The sequence below is a fragment of the Glycine max genome, chromosome 1 (genome assembly GCF_000004515.6).
Source record: "Glycine max cultivar Williams 82 chromosome 1, Glycine_max_v4.0, whole genome shotgun sequence".
Classification (NCBI taxonomy): Eukaryota; Viridiplantae; Streptophyta; class Magnoliopsida; order Fabales; family Fabaceae; genus Glycine; species Glycine max.
In genome coordinates this window covers 3,468,089-3,495,030 of record NC_016088.4, presented here as the reverse complement: position 1 = coordinate 3,495,030, position 26,942 = coordinate 3,468,089, and the positions used below count along the sequence as shown (strand labels likewise).

The 26,942-nt window shown below is 36.3% G+C and overlaps 3 protein-coding genes across 3 annotated transcripts in view; 2 read left to right on the top strand and 1 right to left on the bottom strand.

The window, feature by feature from the left end:
* Nucleotides 1–7,558, bottom strand: part of LOC100814075 (uncharacterized) — an 18,361-nt gene extending 10,803 nt beyond the window's left edge. The window contains exons 1-4 of the mRNA XM_041017859.1: nt 7,007–7,558; nt 5,689–6,751; nt 5,237–5,536; nt 2,432–4,819 (exon numbers count right to left, since the gene is read on the bottom strand). Coding sequence (XP_040873793.1) covers nt 2,432–4,819; nt 5,237–5,536; nt 5,689–6,751; nt 7,007–7,500 — 4,245 coding nt within the window. The 5' untranslated portion in view covers nt 7,501–7,558. The remainder of the gene's footprint in view (nt 1–2,431; nt 4,820–5,236; nt 5,537–5,688; nt 6,752–7,006) is intronic.
* Nucleotides 7,559–17,818: 10,260 nt separating this feature from the next.
* On the top strand, nt 17,819–19,834 carry LOC100813533 (uncharacterized). Its single transcript, XM_006573883.2, has one exon. The coding sequence runs from the start codon at nt 17,819–17,821 to the stop codon at nt 19,832–19,834; it is 2,016 nt and encodes a 671-aa protein (XP_006573946.2).
* A 2,322-nt stretch (nt 19,835–22,156) lies between these two features.
* On the top strand, nt 22,157–25,918 carry LOC100782057 (7-deoxyloganetic acid glucosyltransferase). The gene is made up of 4 exons (XM_041017856.1): nt 22,157–22,329; nt 22,575–22,833; nt 23,429–23,712; nt 24,979–25,918. The coding sequence occupies exons 1-4, from the start codon at nt 22,157–22,159 to the stop codon at nt 25,754–25,756; spliced, it is 1,494 nt and encodes a 497-aa protein (XP_040873790.1). The 3' UTR covers nt 25,757–25,918.
* The last annotated feature ends 1,024 nt before the right edge of the window (nt 25,919–26,942 follow it).

The following is a 26,942-nucleotide window of genomic DNA, read 5'->3' as shown; positions in this document are numbered from 1 at the left end:
CTCCGTGTAAAAACTTAGAGATTTAGGTTCCAAAAATATAAAAACAGTACAATAAATTTTTCCAATCATTAATTTTCAACCATTTTCATCCATTAAATACCCTTTGATACAGCCAAAATAATGTATTTTGATAATTAGAAAATAAGGTAAAATTGTCCTTAAAACTAATCTTTAGCAGTTATTTGCGCTTAAATCTTAAAGAACTGATGTTTTGTTTATTTTTGGATGCCGCTATATGTGCTGGGAGGTTCTATAAGCAAAAAGTGGGAAATAATGAAGAAAAAAGAAAAAATCAAAAAAGGCCCAGTCAATACGCGCACTCAGCGTGCGTCATGGGCTAAGCCGGCCAGGAAGCACACGCGCTAAGCCTGCAACAAGCGCGTTAAGCCTGTGATCCAACAGATATTTTGATAAATATCAATGAATATTACAAATATTTATAAAATTTGTGAATGTTTGAATAAGCTTTTTGAAAAAATTAATTTTGAATAAAATTAATTTTAATTTAAATTGATTTTAAAGTAATACAATTTATGTTTGTATTATAAAAGCAAGTTAGAGATAAAATTTAATAAAAATTATTGATTCAATTAAAAGTTACTTAAAGTTCTTTAAACTTAAAATCAATTTTGCACACAATTATTTCTAGACTCTTCTTTGACATAAAATCATATGTAAAAATTTATCTTTATCTAAAACAAATTTTAGACTTTTATCCAACTTAAACCCAACATGTGTTTACCCATCTCTTTGTAATGTTATGTATAATTAACTGGAGGATAAAAGAAGTGTAACATTTAAATTAATGTATATTTTAAATTATATATTTTAAAATAAAATTATCATTATAAAATCATGTTATACAAAATTTTGTTATTAATTCTCAATTATTCAAAAATATTTATACTTTTTTGAAGAGTAGGACATTAATCCGTGACTAAGTCTAATTTCAAAACTCAAGGGTTAAAGTTGTTCAAGCAGTGACTTTATCTCATTCTTGAATTCCAACAATTAAAGAATTGCAATCTTAAAAGAAACCATTAAAATCCCCCGAATAAGGATAGTTTGTAGTTTGTCATGTTGAAAGAAAGTCGCGAAAGAAGTAAAAGAAAAAGAAAATGGTATTGAGAGATTCAATCAACTTGATTATACATTAAAATGGTCTTCAACTTGATTATCAAACTACAATTAACAATCACATGCTAACAGCACTTATAAGTCGCAACTCGAAACAAGCTTCCCCAATGTGAAGAAAGAACATATTTGAATTTGGACTCGTATTCAACATGAAGCGCAGATAAGCTAAACGATCAGGGCCAGAATGTAGAAAATGCCATGAGAGTTGTATACACCAAATCCAGCTGTATTTTAAATTCCTGAAATAAAATGATTACCTATGTTACCTGCCCAAAGGAATCACTTATTAATGGCAATGTAGAAAGGTAAACAAAAAGTGAAAGTGAATTAGGCTAGGAAACACACCACAAACCAAGAAAAATAAGAAATAACTTCATATCATCAACTGTTCCATGTTAACCAAGCAAAGAATTTTCTGGCTTCACCGCCCGATGCACAAAGTTAATTCAATGTTATGATATTCAATTACAACAACAACTAGAGATCCCAAAACCTTGTCATAAAACTGGGAATATAAGGCTTGATAGGAAGGAGGAAACTGTTGTTATATAGAAGGACAAAGCAATAACAAACTGAGAAAAAAAATATGAAAAGGCAGAAAAATAGAAGACTGGTTTTCTTATGCAAGCACACATTATAAGCATGACACTGCATTTTATATAGAGAGAGAGCTTAAGCATAACTGAAAATTTTCAGCACCATAACAGTGAATTAGTGCTCTTAAAAATAAAATATAACAGAAAAACATCACCTAAAGACTCTGTCCATGGAAATTAATTATTTAGTAACATCCATAGCTGAGTAACTAAGGCATTTTTGAACAGAAACTATCGAAAGGATTTACCAATTACCTTTATAAATGGAGCTCCTCTAAAATTCATATTGCCTTTGCTGCTATGCAAGCATGAAGTAATATTTGGTCATGTCCTGGCCAGAAGATGCTAAAGAAGTTAATGAAGCCAAAATGGAAAGAGTTTCAAGAAATTGAAGCTGTGGGAAAACCGAGCAAGCCAAGTTACCTTTGTGGGAACACATCAAACTATATCTCGCTACAACTTAGAAATCTCTTTGTCCACACTTGAATGAACCCGCTGAATGCCAATTTAGACACCTGAGTGAACCTGTTGAATGCCATTGTCAACTGATTGCTTCAAATATTAAAAATGTAAATAAAATTAAATTTAGACAATTAAAACTTGTAAAAAGTATTAGTGATAAGCCAATTTAGACACCAAGGAATGATTACTTGCCAGAAGAAAAGGATATTTGCTGACTAGGTAGCTTATTAAAGGGCTTCCTCCTTCCATGCAACATTGCTTCCACTAGGTTCTTCAATGCCATTTTTTGAAAATCTCACAGATCCATAATTGCCACCTGCATCAGCATTATTATCATCATCTTTCTCTTTGGTATAAAGAGGGCATATTCCGCATTCTTTTACTTTGACAGTTGCTTTGATGTCTCTGACAATTGATAAGAAAGATGGTCGCCGCCGAATGTAATTATCATCAATATATGGACTGATCTCAAAAGTGAAGCTGCGAGCACGAGGGAGCATACGGCTCATGCCACTCATCCCTGGGGATTCTAAGTTATATTTCCAAAGAAATGTGTGATCTTGATCAAGTTTTCGCTCTCGACCCTCCCAATTGAAATGGCTTGTTAACTTATCATTGTTGGGAAGAATGTGTATGCGAAAATCAGATTCATATTTTAGGCAGTAACTAAAAGAACCGTATCTGCCTTCCATATCATTGGTATCTGGCAGTTGGAAAACGACACACAGAGCGAAACCAATGAGCCTGTCATTTCTGCAAAAATCTAGAGAATCTCTATGTATAGTTATTGAATGTCCCTCGCAACGAAAAGGGAACCAATGAGGAACTTCACCCCCTGGAAAACAAAAGAACACAGACCTATATGCATCCTCGGTCATCCTAAGCCTTGCCTCATCCATAATATTAGCACGAGCACCTGGATCAAGTTGTTGACCATTGGTGAAATAAAATCTGAAGCCACCCTCTTTGGAATTTGATGGGATTTGAATAGGTGAATTTGACAATGGCATCACTGTTGTAATAGATTGACAATCAAATGCCAATAGTTGTTTTAGAAATGCGGGAAGCCGAGGGATGCATTCAAGCTTTTTGCATTCACTTAAATCAAGTAATTCCAAGCTTGAAAGATGAGCAATGCTCTCAGGAAGGTTCACAATTTCGCTCTCACTCAGTGACAGTTCCCTTAATAATGACAAGCAACCAATGTCGCTTGGGATTTCTGTTAATTTGGCACACCCCGAGCAATCGAGTACAGATAGAAGGTTCAGATTGACAATGCTGTTTGGAAGTGACTCGAGATCAGTGCACATGTTCAGACGCAGGGTTTGAAGCTGAACCAAATTGCCAAATGAAAATGGCAATTCTTTAATGGCCGTTTCTGTCAAGTTAACGTGAGCAAAATTTTGTGTAGGCTCCAAGATCTCAGGGAAGGTCCTCAGCTTTGAGCAACCACTCAAATCAAGTTTTGTCAACTTCAATTTCAAAATGCTGTTGGGAAGTGACTCGAGATCGGTGCACATGTTCAGGCGCAAGGTTTGAAGATGAACCAAATTGCCAAATGAAAAAGGCAATTCTTTAATGGCCGTTCCTGTTAAGTTAACGTGAGCAAAAGTTTGTGCAGGCTCCAAGATCTCAGGGAAGGTCCTCAGCTTTGAGCAACCACTCAAATCAAGTTTTGTCAACTTCAATTTGAAAATGCTGCTCGGAAAAGTTTCAAGTGATTCACAGTTGGTAAGGCCTAACTTGCAGAGTTTGCTGAGATCTCCAATGGAAGATGGAATAGTCTCAAGACTTGCGCAACTGTGCAGGCTCAATTCTTCAAGCGCTACCAAACGGCACAAGGATGAAGGTAGGGTCTTTATTGCTGTTCTGTCTAATTTGAGCACAGCTAGATTTTCCATTGTGTCCTTAATTTCTGGGAATATTTCGAACTTTGAGCAATCATTGAGAATAAGTTTCTTGAGGAATTTCAACTTAGAAAGGTCAAACTCATGTGAAAGGCTTGTAAGGGATCCACAGTAAGAGAGATCTAACCAACACAACTCATTCGGACTTGATAATGTTGGGGTCACCCCTTCTCTCTGTATTGTCGAGTCTAATATGTCCAAGTATAATAAGTTTAAGGCTTTCTCCACTTCTTTGTCTTCAACTTCATGTCTGTCTATATTAACAACGGGGTTAAAAGTACGCATGACTCGGGAAGGTCCCGCGTGTGAACACTCTAATCCACCTTCGACAATACCTCCGAGCCAAACTCTGGGATATTCCTGACAATACGATCCTTTCCCAGTCGGAAATGTATCATGGTGTGAGCAACCGGATAATTGAACCACTTCGGTTCTATTACTCATTGAAAACGTTTCAAGCTTGTCACAGCCAGAAACAAGAATTAATCCTGATGATCTCCATAGAATATTGCTCGGAATACTCAAACTCCTAAGCTCAACACATTGATTTAAACATAAAAAATTCAGCTTGTTGAGGAATCCAGAGGAGTAAACTTCAGTCAAGCTTTTACAACCAGTCAGTAATATTTCTTCAATATCTGGTGACAGATAAAGGTCCGGTATTCGAATTAGTTTCCGAGAATAACTCAGGTCCAATCTTTTCAAATTCGGTAATTTCTGCCATATATAATAAGTACACGATTAGATATCTAAAACAAAACTAGGTCAATTTCCATGTAAAAAGTATATATAAAAAAAAGTTTAATTACACCTCTATATGTGCGTTTGAAGCCAATTTTAAATTAAATTAATGTTAATTAAATTTGATTTTAAAATAATTTGATTTATGTTTGGATGTCTTTTATTGATTATGAACATATATTTGTAATTTTAGAAGAAAAAAAGAGTTTATTTTAACACGTAATTTGTAATTTAATCACTAACTTCCATTTGTTTAAGGAAAATTTATTTTCAAAGCATATTTATAAATTTTATGAAAAATTAAAATATACCAGTACAATATAGAAAACCATCTTGTAGAACTTTTATATTTAAAATTGTAAAACACAAAGAAAGATAGAAAGCTTAAAAAACCTGATCTGGTTCCCAAAGTTGTTCAAGATGGCAATGTCTCATTCCCAGTCTCACTAGATTTTGTGGCCAATAGTTCTGCGGCAAAGATCTCTGAGGGAAGTCATCCCAACGAAGAATTTTTAAACCATCCGGAAGACTTTCAAGGGATGATGGAAGAACTACATTTGATTTACTCCAGCGGTCATAAGACTCAAAGTGGAGCATCCTCAGATTTTCCATCTTTTCGAAAGCTTTAGAATGTAGTTTAACTTCATTGATTTTGCATGTGTCTAGCAATATACACTGTACTGCATCCGTCCCCTAAAAGTAAATAAAACAATTAGAGAAAAATAAACTTTGAAAAACAGTTGCTACAGAAGTTTTATAGTATTAATAGCTAAGTGCTTTGCAATTTATCATAAAGTAAATCCATGTGATTATGTGAAAGTGATTTGAGTCACAGATCACTATACCTTGTTATTTTTTAAGACTTGATGAATTTCCTCAACCTTCCACAATCGACTGCGTTTTCCTGGATTATTGCAACATTCTTGACGAACAATTTCTTGTCCCATTTCTTGTATTAAATCATGCATCTCAATTTTACCTTCCAAAGTAGATATCAGACACTTATCTTTGAGAACATCCATTCCAATGGTAGCAGAGAAACCATAGCTCTCTAGCTTTTGTGCCACGACAATCTCCCCATGACCTCTATAAAAGCAAGCTATGTCAAGAAATATATTCTTCTGCTCCTCATCAAGCCCATCATAACTTAGTTTTAATACATTGAAAATTTTAGGATCGGGAAGTTTTTCCAACTTTTGCAACTCGCTTTCCCATGCTTCCTTTGTTCTACCATCAAGCAACGAGCCCAAAATCTTGAGAGCTAGTGGAATCCCTTTAGCATAATGCAATACCTTTATTGATAAGTCCATGTATGTTTCTCTTGGATAATTTTGGTGAAAAGCATGTATACTGAAAAGGTTTAGAGAATTTTGAAAATTCATCTCCTTAACTTCATAGATTTCATCAGCTTCAGCATTCTTAAGCACCTGCATGTCTCTGCTGGTCAAAATGATTCTACTGCCCTGGCCAAAATCACCACGCCCTCCAATTAAATCTTTTAGTTGATCCGAATCATTAACATCATCAAGAATGAGGAGAACCTTTGTCCGTTTGAGTCTTTTATTTGAAAAACTTCTGTCTTTCTCTAAAAGCTCTGATATATATTCGCTTATTATATGGTGTATTCCATGTCTTTCTATTTCTTCTTGAACATTTAAAACAAGACTGCTGGAACCGAACTTCGACGCCAATTTGTGATATATTTGCCTTGCAATTGTAGTCTTTCCAATTCCCCCCGAGCCCCAAATTCCTATGATCCGAATATCCGGTGACTCAAGGTTCATCAAGGACTGGATTCGTGTAACATGGTTTTCAATTCCAACAATTCCTTGATGATCACTAATGGAAGAACTATCCAATTTTTCCAAAATATCTTTCACAATTTCTGCAACAAGTGTGGCTTCTGGTCTGGCTCATAATAAAACAAAATAAAGTATCAGAGTCTGTTTCAATAAACTTCTCCATAAACACTTCTAGCTAAAAAAAAAAAAAAAAACCATATATTGGATAGAGACAGATATTGGAGTCATACATAATATTGGTCTTGAATTTGTAAATAGACAAGAGAATTACTTGATTAATGGAGAGATCAATACAATTTAAGCATCTAAGTAAATTAAAAGAAGTCCAAAAATCTGAAAAGAGCACGTAATTATTAAAGACCTGGTTACTTGTGAATCCCAGCCCGAGAGGCCAGCTGCTTCAGTTAGAGCAGCCTTCCATGCATGCACTTTGTCGATCTTGTCTTGAAATCGATGTTCATGCTTAACGAATGCTTCTGCATATGTCTCTCTCTGATTCCTAACAATTGATGGATCCACCTTGTAGAAAACTGGGATCACAACCCTTCCATATCTCTTCTTGGAATCGAGTATCTTTGTGAGTTCATCCAAACACCATGTGGAAGATGCATAGTTCTCAGAGAAAACGACAACATAAATCATAGATTCTTCTATTGCTCTGTGGAGTGCAGGTGAAATCTCTTCGCCTCTGGATAGTCTGTAATCTATATATGTTTCAATATTTTTCCTCTGTAGTTCAGCATAAATGTGACTAATGAAGTTGTCACGGGTGTCTTCCCCTCTGAAGTTGAGGAACACATGATGCCTTGTTAGAGGAAGAAGAGACACAGCAGCTGATGAAGAACTCCCCGCCATTGTAATCAAATTTCTTTCCTGCCTCTGCACCTCTTAGTCTTAGTCTCTCAGGTCTCTTCGACTATAGCATGAATAAAAAGCAAACTACATGAAATCTTAACCACAAAAAATGCTTTATTTTTATTATTTCATTAAAACTAAATAAAAAAAATAAAAGGTGAAATTTTTTATGACTTCTTACGACTTAGTCTTAGCATCCCCATAACTTATTCTTATTTAAGAATAATCTATGGTTAATAAATTCCAAATAAAATTCTCTCCTTTGATTTTGGTCAAAAGACCCATTAAAACCATAACATTCTCTGTTCCACCCAACACGCCACTTAGTACAATTTAGATAAGAAGTAGATGGATAGGTTTATTGTCATAAATGTGCTTTTAGTGTTTTTTTATTTATTTATAGTGAAATCGTAAAAAGTTTAAGGACTTTTGTGGAGTTATTTTCTTGAAGTAAATTTTTTACTTAATAATGTAAAGTCATAAATTTCCAACCACTTTAAAATCGTCCAATGTTTTTTTTTATTCTACTGTAGCATTATGGTTTAAAATATAATTAAGTATGAATTACTTTTACTCTAAAGACTATAATTAATACTGTAGCATTATAGTCTTTATTTTATAGAAATTGATGAACCCTTAATAGAAGTAATGTGTTTTTTTATATTATATTATGTATTATATAATAAGCAACTTTATTCATATAAGAAGTTAATATATATATTCGACGATTTTGAAGTCATTTTTTTTATCAAAACAAATATATAGAAGTAATAGAATTAAAAATGATTTTAGAGTGGTTGTTGTTTTAAAAAATAACATTGTACAACGTTAGAGTAGTTGGAAATTAATGAATTTACATTACTAAATTAAAAAAATAAAAAATAACTGTCATGAAATTTTTTATGACTTCACTAATAAAATAAAAGTCTTGAAATTTTTTATAACTTCTTACACCAAAGTAATGAGAATCCTCGGTCTTACTCACATTTAAAAATTAATTCAAAAATCATTACCATTTGATAAATTTTAAATAAAGTTGTCCCCTTTTATCAAAAGATCATTTTAATGTGTTCAATTATATTTTTTAAGTCAAATTTTAAAATTAGGATTAGGAGTTTCATTTTTTAGTATTTTAAAAAAATGTTTAGTTGCGTGTTTTTTTTTTAAAATTTTTTATAGGTTAAATTAACTTATTGATCCTCTTATTTATTTTTTATGTTTAATTTAATTATATAAATTTTTAAATCGATTTAATTTGATTATATTGTCTAAGTGATGGTTTTAAACCGCTACAAAACACATAATTAAACAAGAGGATAAAATTTAGATAACAAAACTATTTAAATTAATTTTGACGACAAGATCAAATGATTTTAAAAAATAAAGAACTAAATCGAATCAATTTAAAAAATTAAAGACTTAAATAAACTTAAAAGAATAAAGAACCAAATTGAATGTAAAAAATAAATTAGACAAAGAAAAAAACTAATATAAACAAATTTTATAAAAAAAACAAAAATTTAAGAGTAAGGTAATTAATTTTGAGAAACATATTTTTTTGTTTTTTGGGAAAGTAATCCTATTCGGGAGACTATTATATACTAAGTGTGAATAGTTCTTTCAGCAAGGATTGAAACCTTCAATTGTCACGTTTTGGAATATTAGACCCTTCCACTATATATACTCAACCCCTGGTTAGTAGTATGTGTTTGAAACTTTCTTATCAAATTAAATTATTTTTTACTCTATAATTATTAGATTTGCCTCTGCCTCAATAGGACTGGCTTGACTTCTTCCACCTCTGCCTCTGGCTTGACTTCTTCTGAGTTTTTGAAGAGCTTTGATTTTGTCTATACAAATCTAATCAAGACATAATGGAACTACAGCTATCAACTCCTTATCAAATCTGAGTAAATCCAAGCTCTTGGATTTCCCTCTGCAAAGAGAACTAGTATGGCAGATAGGATTTCAAGCAGATTGTTACTATTAACTCTTCAGGATAGTCCTTGATAACCCAAGTCTTCACAGAGGTGGAAAACAAAATAAATGACTTTTATATGTTTAGGAAATATTATTTTTAGGGGAAATAATCATTCAAAAAAACTGTCTTTGAGAAAAAAAAAATTAACGCCTTTTTTAAAATAAGATAAATTGAACTCTAAAGTAAACTGCAAAAACTGTGCTGTGTGCATGTTCAATTGAGAATGGTTTGTGTTATACAAAATTTTATTAATACTCAATTATTCAAAAATATTTATACTTTTTTTAAAGAATATGGCATTAAATCAGGTTAAGATAATCTAATGTTTAATCTGAATTTTTCCTCAAAATACACTAAGTGTCTAAGTCTAATTTTGTAAAACTTAAGTCTATCAAAATCAATATTGAATTGAGTCAGGTGGAGGAATGACTATAATCTTAATCCCTCATGCTCAACAAATAATAAATGTTTGGTTAAACTAACGGCTAAAGTATTTAAAAATTGTAAAATAGTTAAAAAATAATAAAATTATTATTTATTTAAAAAGAGTAATAAAAAAATTAAATAAATATATTCAGGATAAAAATAAAAAATATAAAAAAATAAAATTTTATTTCAAGTAACATTTTAAAAATCATTAAAAATTATTAAAAAAACTTATTTACTTGACCATCAAATAATCTTTTCGGCCAATTTAAAAAAAAGATAAAAAACAACTAACTAAAATTATCTTGATCAACGCAGTTTTATTAGTTATATAAAAAAAAAATCGACTAACCATAAACCACACATGAATTTTTGGGTGAACTCGAAGTATTCTTTGTTAAAAATTAACGATTAATTCATTAAGATATTAAGATACATTTAAGATTAATTAAGCTGTTAGCATCTCTCAACAAATATATTTTTTACTCATGAATCATAAATTAAACCTCTAGAGTGAACTGGAAATTATATCACATCGTGTTAGTGTGCATCACGCGTGAATGAAAGATTAATAACACCGTTAAAAAGTATATTCTCTTGAGATTTATATTTTATTAAAGAAGCTTAAAATATCAAGTTAAATATTGTGTGGTGTGTCTTGTTATGTACTCCTAAGCGCCTCAGGGTAGTTTTTCACTGACATGGTACCACATTGCATATAGGATTGAGTCTTAGCATAACTATTGCATATGATTGCTAATTGATGTGTTATTATATCTTGATCGAAGTGTGAGATTCTTGTGTAACGTGATTGATAATTGAAAAGTGAATTTTGAATGACGAAGTGGTGAAGTTACGTGAGCTATGTTTAAGCAAGTGGTATCTCATTTATATAATATGTATATTTAATTGTCTTGTTTTTCTATTAGCTAGGAATGCGATAACTCACTCCCTATGTGTTGTTGTGTTTGGATCCTGTGATGATCTTGAACTTGTGTTCGGGGAAACAGATGAATAGGTGGATGACTATGAAGAACCTCATGTTAGAGGACACGGGAACACAACGCTCTGATAGGATGTGACATTAGGATATATGTTCTATATTAATTGTATGAAGCTTAGACGACCTTGTTGAGTCGAGAATACTTTATTATTTATTTGGACAAGTTTGAATATGATTTAGAAGAAAATAAATGTGAGTCTTTTTCCCCTTTAAATGACTTGTTTAAAAAAAAATGTTTTAAAAATACTTTTAATTAATATTTGAATTTTTTATTCCTTATTAATATATATGTGAGGGGTAGAGGGTGTCACACCATTCATGGTTACTGCAAAATATGTAAAGAAACATGACTAAGTATGATTATATGCAAAGATATTACACTTCCTCCGTACAAGAGATATATTGCGGAAAGAAACATGACTAAGTCTAGCATGCCATGTGTGAGGGAGATAGGAATTAATTAAAGTTGCTATCTATATGAGGATGAATATTTTTTCCAACACGAATAAAGGAACAAATACTATAATGTCTTATCCGTTGTCAACCCTATATACAGTAGCGGATAACTTTGAGTCTGTGTAGCTCTCGGTCTTTTCCAATTCAGTAACTAGCTTTTGCTAATGAAGTTCTATTAGTAGAATTATTTCCATATCTCAGATCTACTTGATATTGTGGATCCAATAGAAGATATAACACTAGTGCAGTGTGTCCTAATCTTTCGTACATCTGACATTGAGGTCTTGGTCCTCTAGCTCCTTCATTATTAAAGTTGCCTTGGCCTCGGAAGAACTGGCTTGGCTTTTTCCACCTTGAGACTTGAATGTTAATTTCTACCTTTGCCTCAAAAAGCTTGATGAAAATGCACATCCATGTTTATTACAAAATGGTTTACAATTACAACTGGTTTACCGCACATCCATGCTTTAGGTTTACAACAGAGGAGATGAAGATGTGACAAAATCATGGTTCTCATTCTTCTCATTTATCATATTTTCATCTTGAGCCTGAGCCCACATCACAGCATAAAATCCAATACTTATTGTAGCAGCTCCAATCATACTGCACCCAAAATTAAACCCAATGTTAGACAAGGTAGTCCTGGATTTCAGCAATCAATTTTATTTTTCCACAAGTGTTCTGTTCTTAATTAGATGTATTTACCTTCTGTTAGCCCATATTTTTGATGAGCTAAAAATATGCTCTAAATACGAATTTTGTCGGATTCTGTTTGAATCGAAAAGAAAGAAGAGTCTATTGAAAAGGATTCACAGGTTCAAGGAAGTATTTACAAAATATAAGGCTAAGACAAGAAAGAGGGCTTCGAACCATTGGGCGAATCGAGCTGGCGTATGGTCGAATCGAAGTCAAGGCAACAAGATTTCTGGACTTAGCGCAATTTCTGACAAAACTTCACAAAATTAGTTCGACTTCGAGCGATATGGATAACCGTTCTAAGGAGCAGTTATGTGCATGCAAGGTGTACGTAGCAGGACACTTGGCATTAGGATAGTGTTTCGACCGTTAGGGCAGTTTATTTTCGAATGTCTATATATAGCAGTTTTTTAGTCAGATTTCGAGGTCGCAAATCATTTCTACAAATCCTTATACACTCAAAGTACCCAGCGCAGAGAGAAACGAGTACGCAAGGAGAATGTATGATTGTGAACCATTTTAAGTTTCTGTAAACTTTACATTTCAAGTGCAATGCAATTTACGTTTCACTTTATAATTCCTGTCTTTTAAATGGTTCATTCGATCGAATGAACTCGCTGATCCTTTAAATTCTGCAATTTACCTTTCCCTTGTCAATTTACTTCCAGCATTTCGTTTCTGTCAAAGAATTTTACTTTCTGCAAATCTCAAACCAGTGAATGTTTGTTGCAACGATGAACATTAAAGGCTTTACATTTAATGCAAACACACAAATGACATGCTCCTGAGATTCACTAGTTGATCTCGCAAGCAATTAACTTAGACTAGCGATTGTTTACCAAATTTCAGCGTAAACAAATTGGCACGCCCGGTGGGACGAGTCAATTGTGTGTTTCTGCTTTAAATTATTATTAAAGTTTTATTCAGTGCTGTTGGTTTATTGCACTCTTAATTGTTTTGATCTTGTATGCATTTAAGAAGTGGGAAATCTGTTCCACACTTAACGGAATTTAAAACTCGTACAAAGATGGCTAGACCACCCCCAAATAATCAAAACAATGACCTTCCGAATATGGAGGGACAACCAACGCAGACATCTGTCAGTAATGCCAATATAAACTCTGGCATAGGAGCAATTCCTGACCAAACTGTTGGCACGATAAGTTCGACCGCTTCGACGGTTATGAATCAGACAGGGGTAACTTCTCCCATGACCAACATGACGTTGGCAAGTTCGACCACGTCAGCGTCTGCTTTTGCCCCATGGAATAACCCCAGTTTAGGGAATCCCAGTGGAAGTCCCTTTCGACCGCCTCAAAACCCTCTATATGGCATGCCTACATCTTTGATGGCAGGGCTGCAAAATTCTCAACCAAACGTAGAGAATCTTAATATGTTCTCTCCATCAGGGTCTGTAGCGGGCAATCAAGGTAGGGTAATTCCTCAAAATTTAACCAATACATCCGTTTTGTCACTCAGACAACAAATGGATGAAAGTAACCATGATATGGTTAACATGTTAACACAACAAATAGGAACTATCATTAACCCCTTAATTCAAAATACAAATGACAGTTACCAAATGTTAACAAATCAAATAAGTCGAATTGCTGACTTTTTTGGGGCACCACCCATACAGCAACCACCAATTCGACAGATCCAAATACAGGCGCCTGTCCAAGAGATACAGATGCCTAACAACCCAGGGATGCAAATGGCTCAAGCACCACAACCAGTGGCACGCGTAGAGCCACCAGCCCAACAGGTCGAACCAAACCCTGGTATAGTATTGGTAAATAGAAGCCAAAATGCTGATGAAGTAATAGGGAATATTCAACAAAACCGTTTCGATAGGCAGAATAACCTGGCCCAAATGGTCGAAACAATTTTAGTACAGAATGGTTTGAACTTGGGCTTTCACAGGCCCAATTTTGTGTCTCCATTATCTGAGTATGTGTTACAGACAGAATTACCAAGGGGTGTGAAAATCCCTAAGTTTACTAAGTTTGCAGGAGAGACAAATGAGTCCACTGTCGAACACGTTGCTAGATATTTGGTCGAGGCAGGGGACTTGGCTAATAATGAAAATTTAAGAATGAAATATTTCCCTAATTCCTTAACTAAAAATGCTTTTACATGGTTTACTACCCTTCCTCCTCATTCCATACATAATTGGAACCAATTGGAAAGGATTTTCCATGAGCAATTCTATATGGGACAGTCTAAGATAAGCCTTAAAGAATTAGCCAGCGTTCGACGTAAGGCACCTGAATCAATTGATGATTATTTGAACAGATTCAGACTCTTAAAGGCAAGGTGTTTCACCCAAGTCCCTGAACATGAATTAGTCGAAATGGCTGCTGGTGGCCTAGACTATTCGATTAGAAAGAAATTAGATACCCAGTATTTAAGGGATATGGCTCAATTGGCTGATAGAGTTCGACAACTCGAACGATTGAAGGCTGAAAAGGCTAGAAATTCTAAGTTCCACAAGAAGGAAAAGGTTGCATATGTTGAAACCAATGACAGTGACCAGGAGTTCGATATTATTTATGAAGATATCGAGGACAATGAGGTTGATTTAGCAGAATTAAAACCTGGACCTCCTTATGTTTGTAAACTCCTTAGACCTTCCAATGGAAAAAACCCTGTTGAACCTAAAAATGATAAATTTGTGTCTAAAACTTATACATTTGACATAACTAAATGTGATGAAATATTTGATTTATTAGTCACAGATGGCCAAATTGTTGTTCCTAAGGGCTTGAAAGTACCCCCAATCGAACAACAGAAGAAAAGGGGTTATTGTAAATTTCATAATTTCCTTGGCCATAAAACCTCACGTTGTGTTCTTTTCAGGGATTTGGTTCAAAAGGCTCTCAACGAAGGGAGGCTCAAATTTGGTGAGAAACCAAAGGTTGCCCAGGCAAATGCTGAAACATCCAAAGCTGCTGAAACTCTCTATGCAGAACCCCAAGAAATAATGATGGTCGAAACAATGGAGTTGTCTCAGGTGCAAGTTCAGGGCATATCTGAAGAGGATTACAACGAACAAATGAAGGTTGTGTATCCTCAGGCTGAGGAGGATCTAATTGATTTCTTGAACAGATGCAAACTCGAAAGCAAGAGTGTGATGCTCTGCCCTCGCTGCAGTGCAGTATGTGATAGGGAGGCTACTGAGGGCCTAAAAAAATACCAAGTTATTAACAAGGGGGCAGAGCAGAACCAACATTTCGATAAAGGCAAAAGGGTTATGGTGCAGTCGAACAGTAATCAAAAGTCTGGTCGAAGGAATACTTTCGCTCCTCCTGGTTCAGTTCCGGTCGAAAAATGGATGCACCAGGGACTCATAAGGTTCAACAAAGGGGCCATGGAAGTAGGTGGTTCGAGTGGAACGAAGCAAATTGGCCTACAGGAGGCTAATAGGTACTCTTATAGGAACAATTACAAAGGAAAGAATCCTATGACGAGGACCCAATGGCGCAGGTTCCAGCGTCAGAGGAAATTGGCCCAACAGAATCTGCAAACGGGCCAGTATAAAGAAGTGTCTAGGAGGCCAGTAAAAGAGAGACTCCTGCCTCCAGTGGATGAAGATAAGATGGAGGATGAGGATCTACTGGATTCTGAACCAGACTTTGATGTCATCTGTGTGGTATCTATCTTGCCATCTGAATATGATGTACAGTCTGAGGTTACTGAGATCGAAGATGAGTTCGATCATTTTGATATGGCTGACCCAAAGCCAGTGTGCTACTATGTTATGAACAATGGCTGTGTGGAAGAACAATTAGCTTATTTCGAAAAGCCAGACTTTCAAATGAAAAGTCATCTCAAACCTCTTTTCATCAGGGCAAAAGTTGAGAATGTTGGAATCAACAAAGTGCTCATAGATGGAGGAGCGGCTGTCAACTTAATGCCTCGATCTATGCTCTACAAGATCGGGAAACATGACACTGATCTATCTGCCCACAACATTGTGCTCTCTAATTATGAGGGCAAAACTGGCTATTCTTTGGGAGCCATTCAAGTAGATGTTGCTGTAGGCAGTATAGTTCGACCAACTCTATTCCTGGTGATACAGTCCAAGGCTAATTTTAACTTGCTATTAGGAAGGGAATGAATCCATGGAGTTGGGGCTGTGCCATCTACTCTCCACCAGAAACTCATTATTTGGAGGGAGGATGGGATTGTTGAAAATATAGAGGCAGATCAAAGCTTCTATAAGTCAGAGGTTGATAATGTTACTCCACAAACTTTTGACAAAAATTTGGCTAACATAGCACCTTGTGGTGACAAGGAGACTGCTTTCGAGCCAAGTGACAATGTTATCCACTCTGTCAAACTCCATCCTACCCATGGGTTTATATGGGAGAGGGAGGAAATTGATGCTGTTTCCTCTAAAGATGGAGTCATTCCACCAACTGGGTGGAATATATGTGAAGATTAATATGCCTAAGGCCACTGCATGGGCCAGAATTACGGCTTATATGGCCGAAAATAGACTAAATACGGCCCTTGAGGCTGAATCCCAACAAAATATGGCAGTTGAAGCCAAGATCGAAGATCATGAAAACAAAGAAACAAAGGATCGAAGACTGGACTGCATTTATGATGATGAGCCACTGGGTTTTGAAAAAAATCCCATAAGTGAGGCGCCAAAGATGCAGGCTCAAGATCCTTTGGAGGAGATCGACATTGGAGATGGCTCGATAAAAAGGCCAACCTATATCAGTGCCAATATCACCTCAAGTCTAAAAGAAAAGCTGGTGCCTCTTCTTAGAGAATTTAAAGACTGTTTTGCTTGGGATTACCACGAAATGCCTGGGTTAAGCAGAGAAATGGTCGAAATGAAATTATCTATTAAGGATGGAAAAAGACCAGTAAAACAACTACCAAGAAGATTCGCACCAGAAATCATGTCCAAGATTAAGGAAGAGATCGAAAGGCTGCTGAGGAGTAAATTCATCATATCTGCCAGGTATGTCGAATGGTTAGCAAATATAGTCCCTGTCATTAAAAAGAATGGAACTCTTAGAGTATGCATAGATTTTAGGGATTTAAATAATGCTACACCTAAAGATGAATATGCTATGCCAGTAGCAGAAATGTTGGTAGATTCAGCAGCTGGTTTCGAATTTTTAAGCATGTTAGATGGTTATTCTGGTTATAACCAAATATTTATTGCTGAAAGTGATGTGTCAAAAACAGCATTTCGATGCCCTGGTGCTTTAGGCACTTATGAATGGGTAGTTATGCCCTTTGGGTTGAAAAATGCTGGGGCCACTTATCAAAGGGCCATGAATTCCATGTTTCATGATTTTATTGACACATTTATGCAAGTTTATATTGATGATATAATCATCAAATCTTCCTCGGAAGATAGCCATTTGGATTACCTTAGGCAATCTTTCGAACGAATGAGGAAACATGGATTAAAAATGAATCCATTAAAGTGTGCTTTTTGTGTGCATGCAGGAGATTTCCTTGGTTTTGTGGTGCATAAAAAAGGCATTGAGATAAATCAAAATAAGACAAAGGCTATTCTTGAGACGAAGCCTCCTTCGACCAAAAAACAGCTTCAGTCTTTGCTAGGAAAAATCAACTTCTTGAGGCGATTCATCTCGAATCTAAGTGGCAAAGCTTAAACTTTTTCGCCATTACTTCGACTCAAGAAAGATGAACCATTCAAATGGAATGAAGAGCATCAAAAGGCTTTCGATGAAATTAAAGAATATCTGATCAAGCCTCCTGTGTTAATGCCTCCTAGTCGAAACAAGACTATGAAGTTGTATATTGCTGCGTCTGACAAGACCATTGGTAGCATGTTGGCTCAGGAAGATGATGATGGCGTAGAGCATGCAATTTATTATCTTAGTCGTGTACTAAATGATGCAGAAACTAGATATACTGCCATAGAAAAACTTTGTCTTTGTTTGTATTTCTCTTGTGCAAAACTTAAGCAATATATAAAGCCTGTTGATGTTTATGTATATTCTCATTATGATATTATTAAGCACATGTTGTCAAAACCTATTTTACACAGTAGAATTGGAAAATGGGCTTTAGCATTAACAGAATATTCTTTAACGTACAAGCCTTTGAAATCTGTTAAGGGTCAAATTGTGGCAGATTTTATTGTAGATCACTCAGTGATCGAAATGCCGCAAGACTATGTCGATACAGAGCCTTGGATTTTGTATTTCGATGGTTCGAAACACAAACATGGAACTGGAATTGGAGTTTTAATAATATCCCCCAATAAAGTTCCAACTAAATTCAAATATAAAATCAAAGGGCTTTGTTCTAATAATGAGGCTGAGTATGAGGCTCTAATTACAGGCCTTGAAATTTTAATTAGCCTGGGGGCAAGAAATGTTAACATAAGGGGTGATTCAGAATTAGTGTTGAGGCAATTAACACAAGAATACAAATGTGTTAATGAACATTTAGCAAAATATTTTGTTATAGCAAGTTCTCTTCTGAATCATTTCGATTACATTAACATTGAGCATATACCTCGACAAGAAAACCAAGAAGCAAATGATTTAGCCCAAATAGCTTCAGGGTACAAAATGTCGAAGGAAAAGTTAACTCAGTTGATCGAAATAAAAGATAAACTGGTGTTACCAGAGCCATTAAGCACTAAATTGCCAATGCCAAAACTTGTGGGGGCAAGTACACCACAAAATAATGAAGATGAAAGCATGGATGATCTCCAGGAAAAAATTCAAATTTTGGCCATTGACAATATGTTAGATAATGATTGGAGAAAGTCCATTGTTGAATATTTGGAAAATCCAATAGGCAATGTGGCTCGAAAGGTCAAATATAGGGCTTTAAATTACGTGGTTATGGGAAATGATTTGTTTAAAAAGACTGCAGAAGGAGTGTTGCTAAAATGTCTAAGTGAATCAGAAGCATACTTGGCAGTTTCCCATGTTCACAGTGGGGCCTGTGGATCACATCAAGCAGGCCATAAAATGAAATGGCTTTTATTTCGACAAGGTTTGTATTGGCCTTCGATGTTAAAAGACTGCATAGAATTTGCTAAAGGCTGTCAGGAATGCCAAAAGCATGCAGGGATACAGCATGTACCTGCTAGTGAGTTACACTCCATAATCAAACCTTGGCCTTTCAGAGGATGGGCTTTGGACCTAATTGGTGAAATCAAGCCTGCTTCTTCTAAGAACCAGCGTTATATCATAGTTGGTGTCGATTACTTTACAAAATGGATCGAAGCAGTCCCTTTGCCAAATGTTGATCAAGAAGCAGTAATTAGTTTCATTCAAAATCATATTATTTATAGGTATGGTATTCCCGAAACAATTACCACTGATCAAGGTTCAGTTTTTACTGGAAGAAAAATGCAAGAATTTGCCCAAGAAACTGGCTTTCGATTATTAACCTCAACACCATATTACGCGCAAGCAAATGGTCAGGTCGAAGCGGCCAATAAGATTGTAATTAACTTGATTAAAAAACACATTGCCCAAAAGCCAAGAAATTGGAATAAAACGTTAGATCAAGTTCTATGGGCATGTAGAAATTCTCCTAAGGAATCAACTAATACTACCCCATTTCGACTGACTTATTTGCAATCAGCCAGGGTACAAAAACAAATGGACATTCCAATCGACCATTATTGGAAAATGATGTCAGATGAATTGGTTGATTTAGATGAGGAGAGATTAAGAGCATTAGAAGTTTTGACTAAACAAAAAGAAAGAATTGCTAAGGCTTATAATAAGGAAAGTGAAGTCAAAAACTTTTAATGTTGGAGATTTAGTTTGGAAGGTTATCCTGCCCATGGATAGTAAGGATCGAGCCTTGGGCAAATGGTCCCCAAATTGGGAAGGACCGTTTAAAATAATTCAGATCTATTCGAATGGTGCTTATGAGTTAGAGGAGCTAACCCCTCAGAAACGTACTTTGAGTATAAATGGTAAGTATTTGAAAAAATATAAACCAACACTGCTCGAAGTTAAAATAAGCATAGAATAAGAGAAATACTGGAAACATAAAAATGGCGATAACAGTAAATTGCCACAAAGGGCATTGTCAATATTACATCAAAAGTAGAATCGAAATACAGAATTCGAAATAAAGAAATCATAATTCTACTAATTCATGACCAAATCCCATACAGCTTTTTCAAGGGGCCATCTCTTTAGTTAAGACCTGGTCAGCACTCTCCATAACCTTGCCTCATCTGCTATAGCTGAGATGCACTAAAGGCCTTCAGGCCTTCCCTCCCTTTTTCATCAACCAGTTTCTGAATCGAGTTAGCGGCCTTCTCCTGGAGTTCCTTGCGTTTGGCCTGCTCTGTACAATTTTCTGCCTTAGATCATCGACCTGAGCAGCAAATTCGTAATAGTTGCCTCCCAGGAGGAGATGTTATCATCACAGGCTTTGATCTCAGAAGACCTTCTTTCGCCTCTTTGGTGAGACGTTCGACTTCATGTTGAGCAGCTCGGGCTTTCTCGAGCAGAAGGTATGTGCCTGTTTCTGGGCATCTAGTCTGTGCCATTTTCGCGTTTTTTCTGCACAGCACTTGCAAATTGGTCAATGATGGCCTCGATTTGGATAACTTTGCCTAGATCTCATCAGAGGTAAGGGGGTTGTGCAATTTCTTCAAAAAGTTCAGGTGCCAAAGCAGCAGAGGGTTCTCTTCAATGGATTTAAGCACATCTTCCCGTGCGTATTCCGTTGATAACTTCAAGAGCAGAGAATCTTGGCGTACTGAAGAGTTTATTTCAGCATCAAATGAGGACGAAGCACCAGGAATCTTGTCACTTGAGGTGTTGGCTTGACTTGTGTTCAACAGGAGTCGAAGGGCTGCAGCAGGGTCTTCATTTGCATTTGAATGAATGTATCCTCTGCGATCCCTATACTAGCGGAAAGCTTAGATGTGAGGACACCGGGTAAATGTCCGACCTCCAGCTTCAGCCTCTTTATGGCTCTTCATCGGAAAAGTTTTCTTCAGATGAACTTTCTCTGACTCGATCCCATGAGGACTGCTGGGATCCAATGCCTTGACCTTCACCCATTCCTCAACATTCACTGCATCCGCTCAGGAGCGGGAGATGTTCGCGCACATGAGGGTATTTCTTCTGCAGAAACATTTTGTTGCACCTGATTCGAATTGTCATGGAAAAAGGTTAACAAATAGTTTCGTATAAGCATGATTAAAATCACATTAAGAATGATACCTCGACGGCAAGTTGTTCTTGTGGTAAGTTCGGTTGCTCGACAGGGTTGCCCATCTCAGCAATAGAAGGAGCAGCTTCTACCTCAGTGCCGTCAATATCGGTCGAAGGTGGTTGGACGTCAACAGGTTGTTGTCACCTTGTTCTTTTGAAGACTTGGTCTTTTTCTTTTTCTTCTTGGCTGGCTCACCACCCTCGACAGCCACAGAAGGTTCAGGCTCGACCTGCTTCACTTTCTTTTTCTTCTTAGGCATTTGAGCCTGGGAATTGCCTGCCTCTGTTTGGTCAGCAGATTTGGTGAAGTCTCAGGTAACTTTCTTTTTCTTATGAGAGGTCTTCCTCTTCTTCCTGCATTACGAGGGTAAAGAAATGTCAGAACATAGACTTGAAAGAAAGCTATAATATTGACATTAGAAATAAAACTTGCATCTTTCTCTTCGTCTAATTCGACGCCGCATGCTTCGAGCGTTTTGAAGTCGTGGTAGTCTCGGTGTTTCATCTTTCTTTGACTCTGAAAAAATAAAGAAATATGAGGCAAGACGTTAAGATAAAAGATAAGTTCGGAAGAGTTACCTTCTCTTCTTGTTTCCCTTCTTGGACTTCACCCCAGTGGGTTTCTTGGGTCTCACATCGCTCGAGACGTTTCAGCACTCTCTTCGTCATGGTGCTTTGCCTGAAATAATAATTTAGAAAAGGAAAAATACATATCAATTTAGAAAGTCAAAAGTAAGTTAATACCTCGAGCTTGAAGGCTTGAGCGAATATTCTCGATCGTTGGTTGCGCAAAACCACTCTCAAGCCTGGAGATCATGATAGTAGTGTCTCCAACCGAACGGGTCGAATAATATTTCTCCCACCAGGTAACAAACCCATGGTGCAGAAGTGGGAATGGTTGAACTCAAAAGGATGCAGGTTATAGTTTTCATCAAGAGAAATCTTCAAAAACTTCTTGAAGGTCTTTTCCGAAAGATTGGCCCCTCTTATGACGTCTTGAGGATCTTCGAACAAGCTTTTAGGACGATTTGCGAGAGGCCAAATTGTCTTGAAACCAAATTAGGCTGGTATCCAACCAGGCCTAAATAGTTCGATTGAACACCTGTACGACAAGACAGGATCTGTGGATTCAAGTAAAATGACCATATTTCGTTCACTTCTTCTTCATTGTCCGGTCGACAGTAGGAAATAGTCAGTGAACCAGGCCGGGCCAACTCTCGACTAATGAATGGAGCATGTTGGGGAAGAAACTTGTCAAAGCTCAGAAAAATCCTCATGTACTTTAGGAACAGCTTTTGTGGGTTTGATCAAGGTCTTGGGTGTTAATCGAATTGCTCTCTGGCCTTCGATCGAGCGATTTGCAACTTCTTCAGCATAATCTTGTGGGATTATTAATCCCATTTCTGTTCAAAGTGGCATTAAGCCACAACTGGAGAAGCCACATAGGCCCAGACACTAAGAAGGAAGACCCATCCTTCGATTTCTTCAGATCATCGCATGCCTCACCAAGTGATTCGTATAGTACTGCTAACAAGAGGCGTCCAAATCCAAAGTTTGACCTTCATGAATTTGTAATGCCATTGGAATAAATCTTTTGGCTACTTGCAAGGATTTTGTGCATAAGACATAGTGAGATAGCCACAGGGTTAAGAAGGCTACGTGCTCTTCATCAGAGACCTCCTCTTCGACGGTCCTTTGTGTTCAGCTATATATTTGGAAAAGGTGTTCTCCTTATATACTAGCTTGATATTATCACTAGAATTAGTGGGTCATAAGTTTCTCCGCTAGGCCTAAGGCCTGTGAGGGCGGCTACATCTAAGAGAGTGGGGTCATCATACCACATTTAAATTGAAAGGTGTTGGTAGAAGACTCGAAAAAGTGCATAGCTGCTATCAGCATTTCTGGTCGATATTCAGGACCAGATCGAGAAATTGTATCAAATCAAAGATGCCATATGTCTTCCAGAAATCCTCATACGCTTGTTCGACTCGATCAAGCCAAGGTAGGTAATCCCTATGGGCTATTGACGGGGCGGATCGAAAGAGTTTGTGGGTTTGCTTAAACAATTAAAGTTGTAAGGCTCACTATCAAAAATCCTAGGTTCGCAAGTTGGGTAGCAGGGAAATACCTTGTTCATTTACTCGAAAGTGATGCTTGGTCTGGCAGGGGTCCACCGAAAGCGTAAACTGTTCTTTCCACTGCGAAAGGGATCATCACCTCCGATTCCCAGGTTTCTGTGTGTTCGGCGTCACCATGTGGTTCTGGAACCACCTTTTCTCCATCATTCCTGACTGTAAAAGGTGCCATTTCCCAGCAAACGGAACTGCTTGTCCTTGCGACATTGTAAGAAATCTGAAAAGGGATGATTTTCTCGTGAAGGGTTTGGTAGCTGTAGAATCAGTGAGTAAAAGCTTGGATTCACAAGAACAGTGGCAAAGTTCAGAGATACGGTGAGTTGATGATGAAAGGAATAACTGATTATCTGAAAATAAGAAGGTTTCGCCGGAATAATGGATAGATAGAAGAAGAAGGTTCAGAAGCAAGAAGAAGAAGGTTTTTGGAAGCAAAGAAGCTGAAGGGGTTTTTCTGGAGTTTTTGGCGCTATTTATGGAGTTTACTTTAAAAAGGGAAAAACAATATAATAATAATCAATGGTCAAAATCAATCACATCAGATTTCCTTTTGACTCCCCAGCGTGACACGTGTCCCACTCTGCCTAGAAAGGTGGAATTAATGATGGGTAGTGGGAGATCGAGGCGACGGTTACCAGTAAACGTGCATCATGTCGCCGTTCAGGAAACTGTTAGAAGAAGAGAAAAAATGTCAACTTCTCATCTTCCTTCGATCTCGAATCGAAGCAGACATTTTTTGGGGGCAATTTGTTAGCCCATATTTTTGATGAGCTAAAAATATGCTCTAAATACGAATTTTGTTCGGATTACTGTTTCGAATCGAAAAGAAAGAAGAGTCTATTGAAAAGGATTCACAGGTTCAAGGAAGTATTTACGAAATATAAGGCTAAGACAAGAAAGAGGGCTTCGAACCATTGGGCGAATTCGAGCTGGTGTATGGTCGAGTCGAAGTCAAGGCAGCAAGATTTCTGGACTTAGCGCAATTTCTGACAAAACTTCACAAAATCAGTTCGACTTCGAGCAATGTGGATAACCGTTCTAAGGAGCAGTTATGTGCATGCAAGGTGTACGTAGCAGGACACTTGGCATTAGGATAGTGTTCGACCGTTAGGGCAGTTTATTTTCGAATGTCTATATATAGCAGTTTTTTAGTCAGATTTCGAGGTCGCAAATCATTTCTACAAATCCTTATACACTCAAAGTACCCAGCGCAGAGAGAAACGAGTACGCAAGGAGAATGTATGATTGTGAACCATTTTAAGTTTCTGTAAACTTTACATTTCAATGCAATGCAATTTACGTTTCACTTTATAATTCCTGTCTTTTAAATGGTTCATTCGATCGAATGAACTCGCTGATCCTTTAAATTCTGCAATTTACCTTTCCCTTGTCAATTTACTTCCAGCATTTCGTTTCTGTCAAAGAATTTTACTTTCTGCAAATCTCAAACCAGTAATGTTTGTTGCAACGATGAACATTAAAGCTTTACATTTAATGCAAACACACAAATGACATGCTCCTGAGATTCACTAGTTGATCTCGCAAGCAATTAACTTAGACTAGCGATTGTTTACCAAATTTCAGCGTAAACAATATCAATACCTTTGACCAGCTAGAAGCCTCCATTATCACTAAGCTAACTACTATATTCCCCAAGGTATACACCATTGGTCCTCTCCACACTCTCACCAAGACCCAATTCATCACAAACAATAGTTCATCATCCCTTCATTTGAGAAAAGAAGACAAAAGTTGCATAACTTGGCTTGACCAACAAAAGGCAAGGTCAGTTTTATATGTTAGTTTTGGCACCTTGGCAAAGGTGTCACATGAGCAACTAGTAGAGATTTGGCATGGTTTGGTGGGTAGTTTGAAGCCTTTCTTGTGGGTTATTAGACAAGGGCTTATCATTGGAGAAGGTGGTTTGGGACATAATGTGCCTATGGAGCTTGAATTGAAGACCAAAGAAAGAGGGCTCATGGTGAATTGGGCCCCTCAAGAAGAGGTTCTGGCCCACCCTTCAGTGGGTGGATTTTTTACTCATAGTGGTTGGAATTCCACATTGGAATGTATTACTGAAGGCGTGCCTATGCTTTGTTGGCCACTGATAGCTGATCAAACGGTTAATAGTAGGTGTGTGAGTGAGCAATGGGGGATTGGGCTTGATATGAATGGAATATGTGATAGGCTAATTGTGGAGAAGATGGTGAAGAATTTGATGGAGAATCAAATAGAAAGACTCACAAGCTCTACAAATGAGATTGCAGAAAAAGCTCATGATAGTGTTAACGAAAATGGTTCATCTTTTCATAATATAGAGAATTTAATCAAAGACATAGGGACGATGAAGGTAAGGAAATAATTCTGAGTAAAACACATTTTTTAGATGAACAATGATGGCATTTTTATTTTCGTAATGTAAATATTGCTATGTAATAATTTTTAAATTTAAAACTTGAATATTTTTTATCATTAAAAATATAATATATATTTTCTTTTGGTTCTCTTATTTTATATTTTTCTTTCTTTTGGGTCCCTTATTTATTTTTTCTTCCAAACATATAAAAATAACAAAAATATATAATTTTATGCCTAAATACAAGTGTAAGAAGATAAAATTTAAATGTGTTATGAGCTAACACAACATTTATGATTCTAATTCCTAATACAAACTTTGCCTCATTGACAAAGGTTACCGTCAACCACATGAAATTGACAACCATGAAACCTTCAATCCCATAGTAAAGTGATAAACAATCAAATAGGTCATTTGCCTTGTTTTATCCAAGGGGTGGTCCCTCATCTAGATAGATGACAACAATATGTATTCCTTTACGACACCATCTCTAAGGAGCTCTACATCTCTCAGTCTTGCTCGGGTTAGCAAGAGGTATGCTAGAAGGATGTACATTATCGAATAACACCTTTAGACACCTTTTTTGTGAGAGATATGAGCAAGAAAGCTTAGAGAAAACTAGTGTTTTCTGAATTATATGAAGCCAACAAACAAACATCTAATCCATTGATATTTGAACCCGAGTATCCTAGAAAAGGCAAAATATTTGATGGAAGAATAATGAATTCTTTTAAACAGTCTATCCCCAATCCCAAACCATGCATGCAAACTTTGTAAGGCCCTTTACGACCTTAAACAAATACCAAGAGCATGGTACCATGCACTCAAGAGATTTCCTCGTTCATTATAGATTTGTCAACTCCAAATCTAACACCCCATTGTTCATATACAATCAAGGTTCATTCCTTACTTATTTTCTTGTCAATGTTAACAATTTGTCACTTAAAGGTAATGTTAATTTGTTCATTTAATTATTTCAACATGCACTGGCCTCCCAATTCTTCTCCCTGAAAGACCTTGGTACACCCACCCACTTTCTGGGCATTGAAATTGTCCATCACATGGACTATTTCTTAGTTAGCTTTATTACAATTCTGATTTTCTCCAAGCCCATATCACTATATAGTTAACACCCCCTTACCCACCACATGCAATTTTGCATCAAATAATGTCTCGTCCTGTGATGCCATTT

Excerpts from the sequence above, each read along its gene's own strand:
- LOC100782057 (XM_041017856.1), top strand. The coding sequence starts at position 22,157 with ATGGTTGAACTCAAAAGGATGCAGGTTATAGTTTTCATCAAGAGAAAT. Across the intron at positions 22,834-23,428 it reads AGTTTGACCTTCATGAATTT|GGGTCCACCGAAAGCGTAAA; the intron begins GTAATGCCATTG and ends TTGGTCTGGCAG. Across the intron at positions 23,713-24,978 it reads TGGCAAAGTTCAGAGATACG|CGTAAACAATATCAATACCT; the intron begins GTGAGTTGATGA and ends ACCAAATTTCAG.
- LOC100813533 (XM_006573883.2), top strand. The coding sequence starts at position 17,819 with ATGCCTCCTAGTCGAAACAAGACTATGAAGTTGTATATTGCTGCGTCT.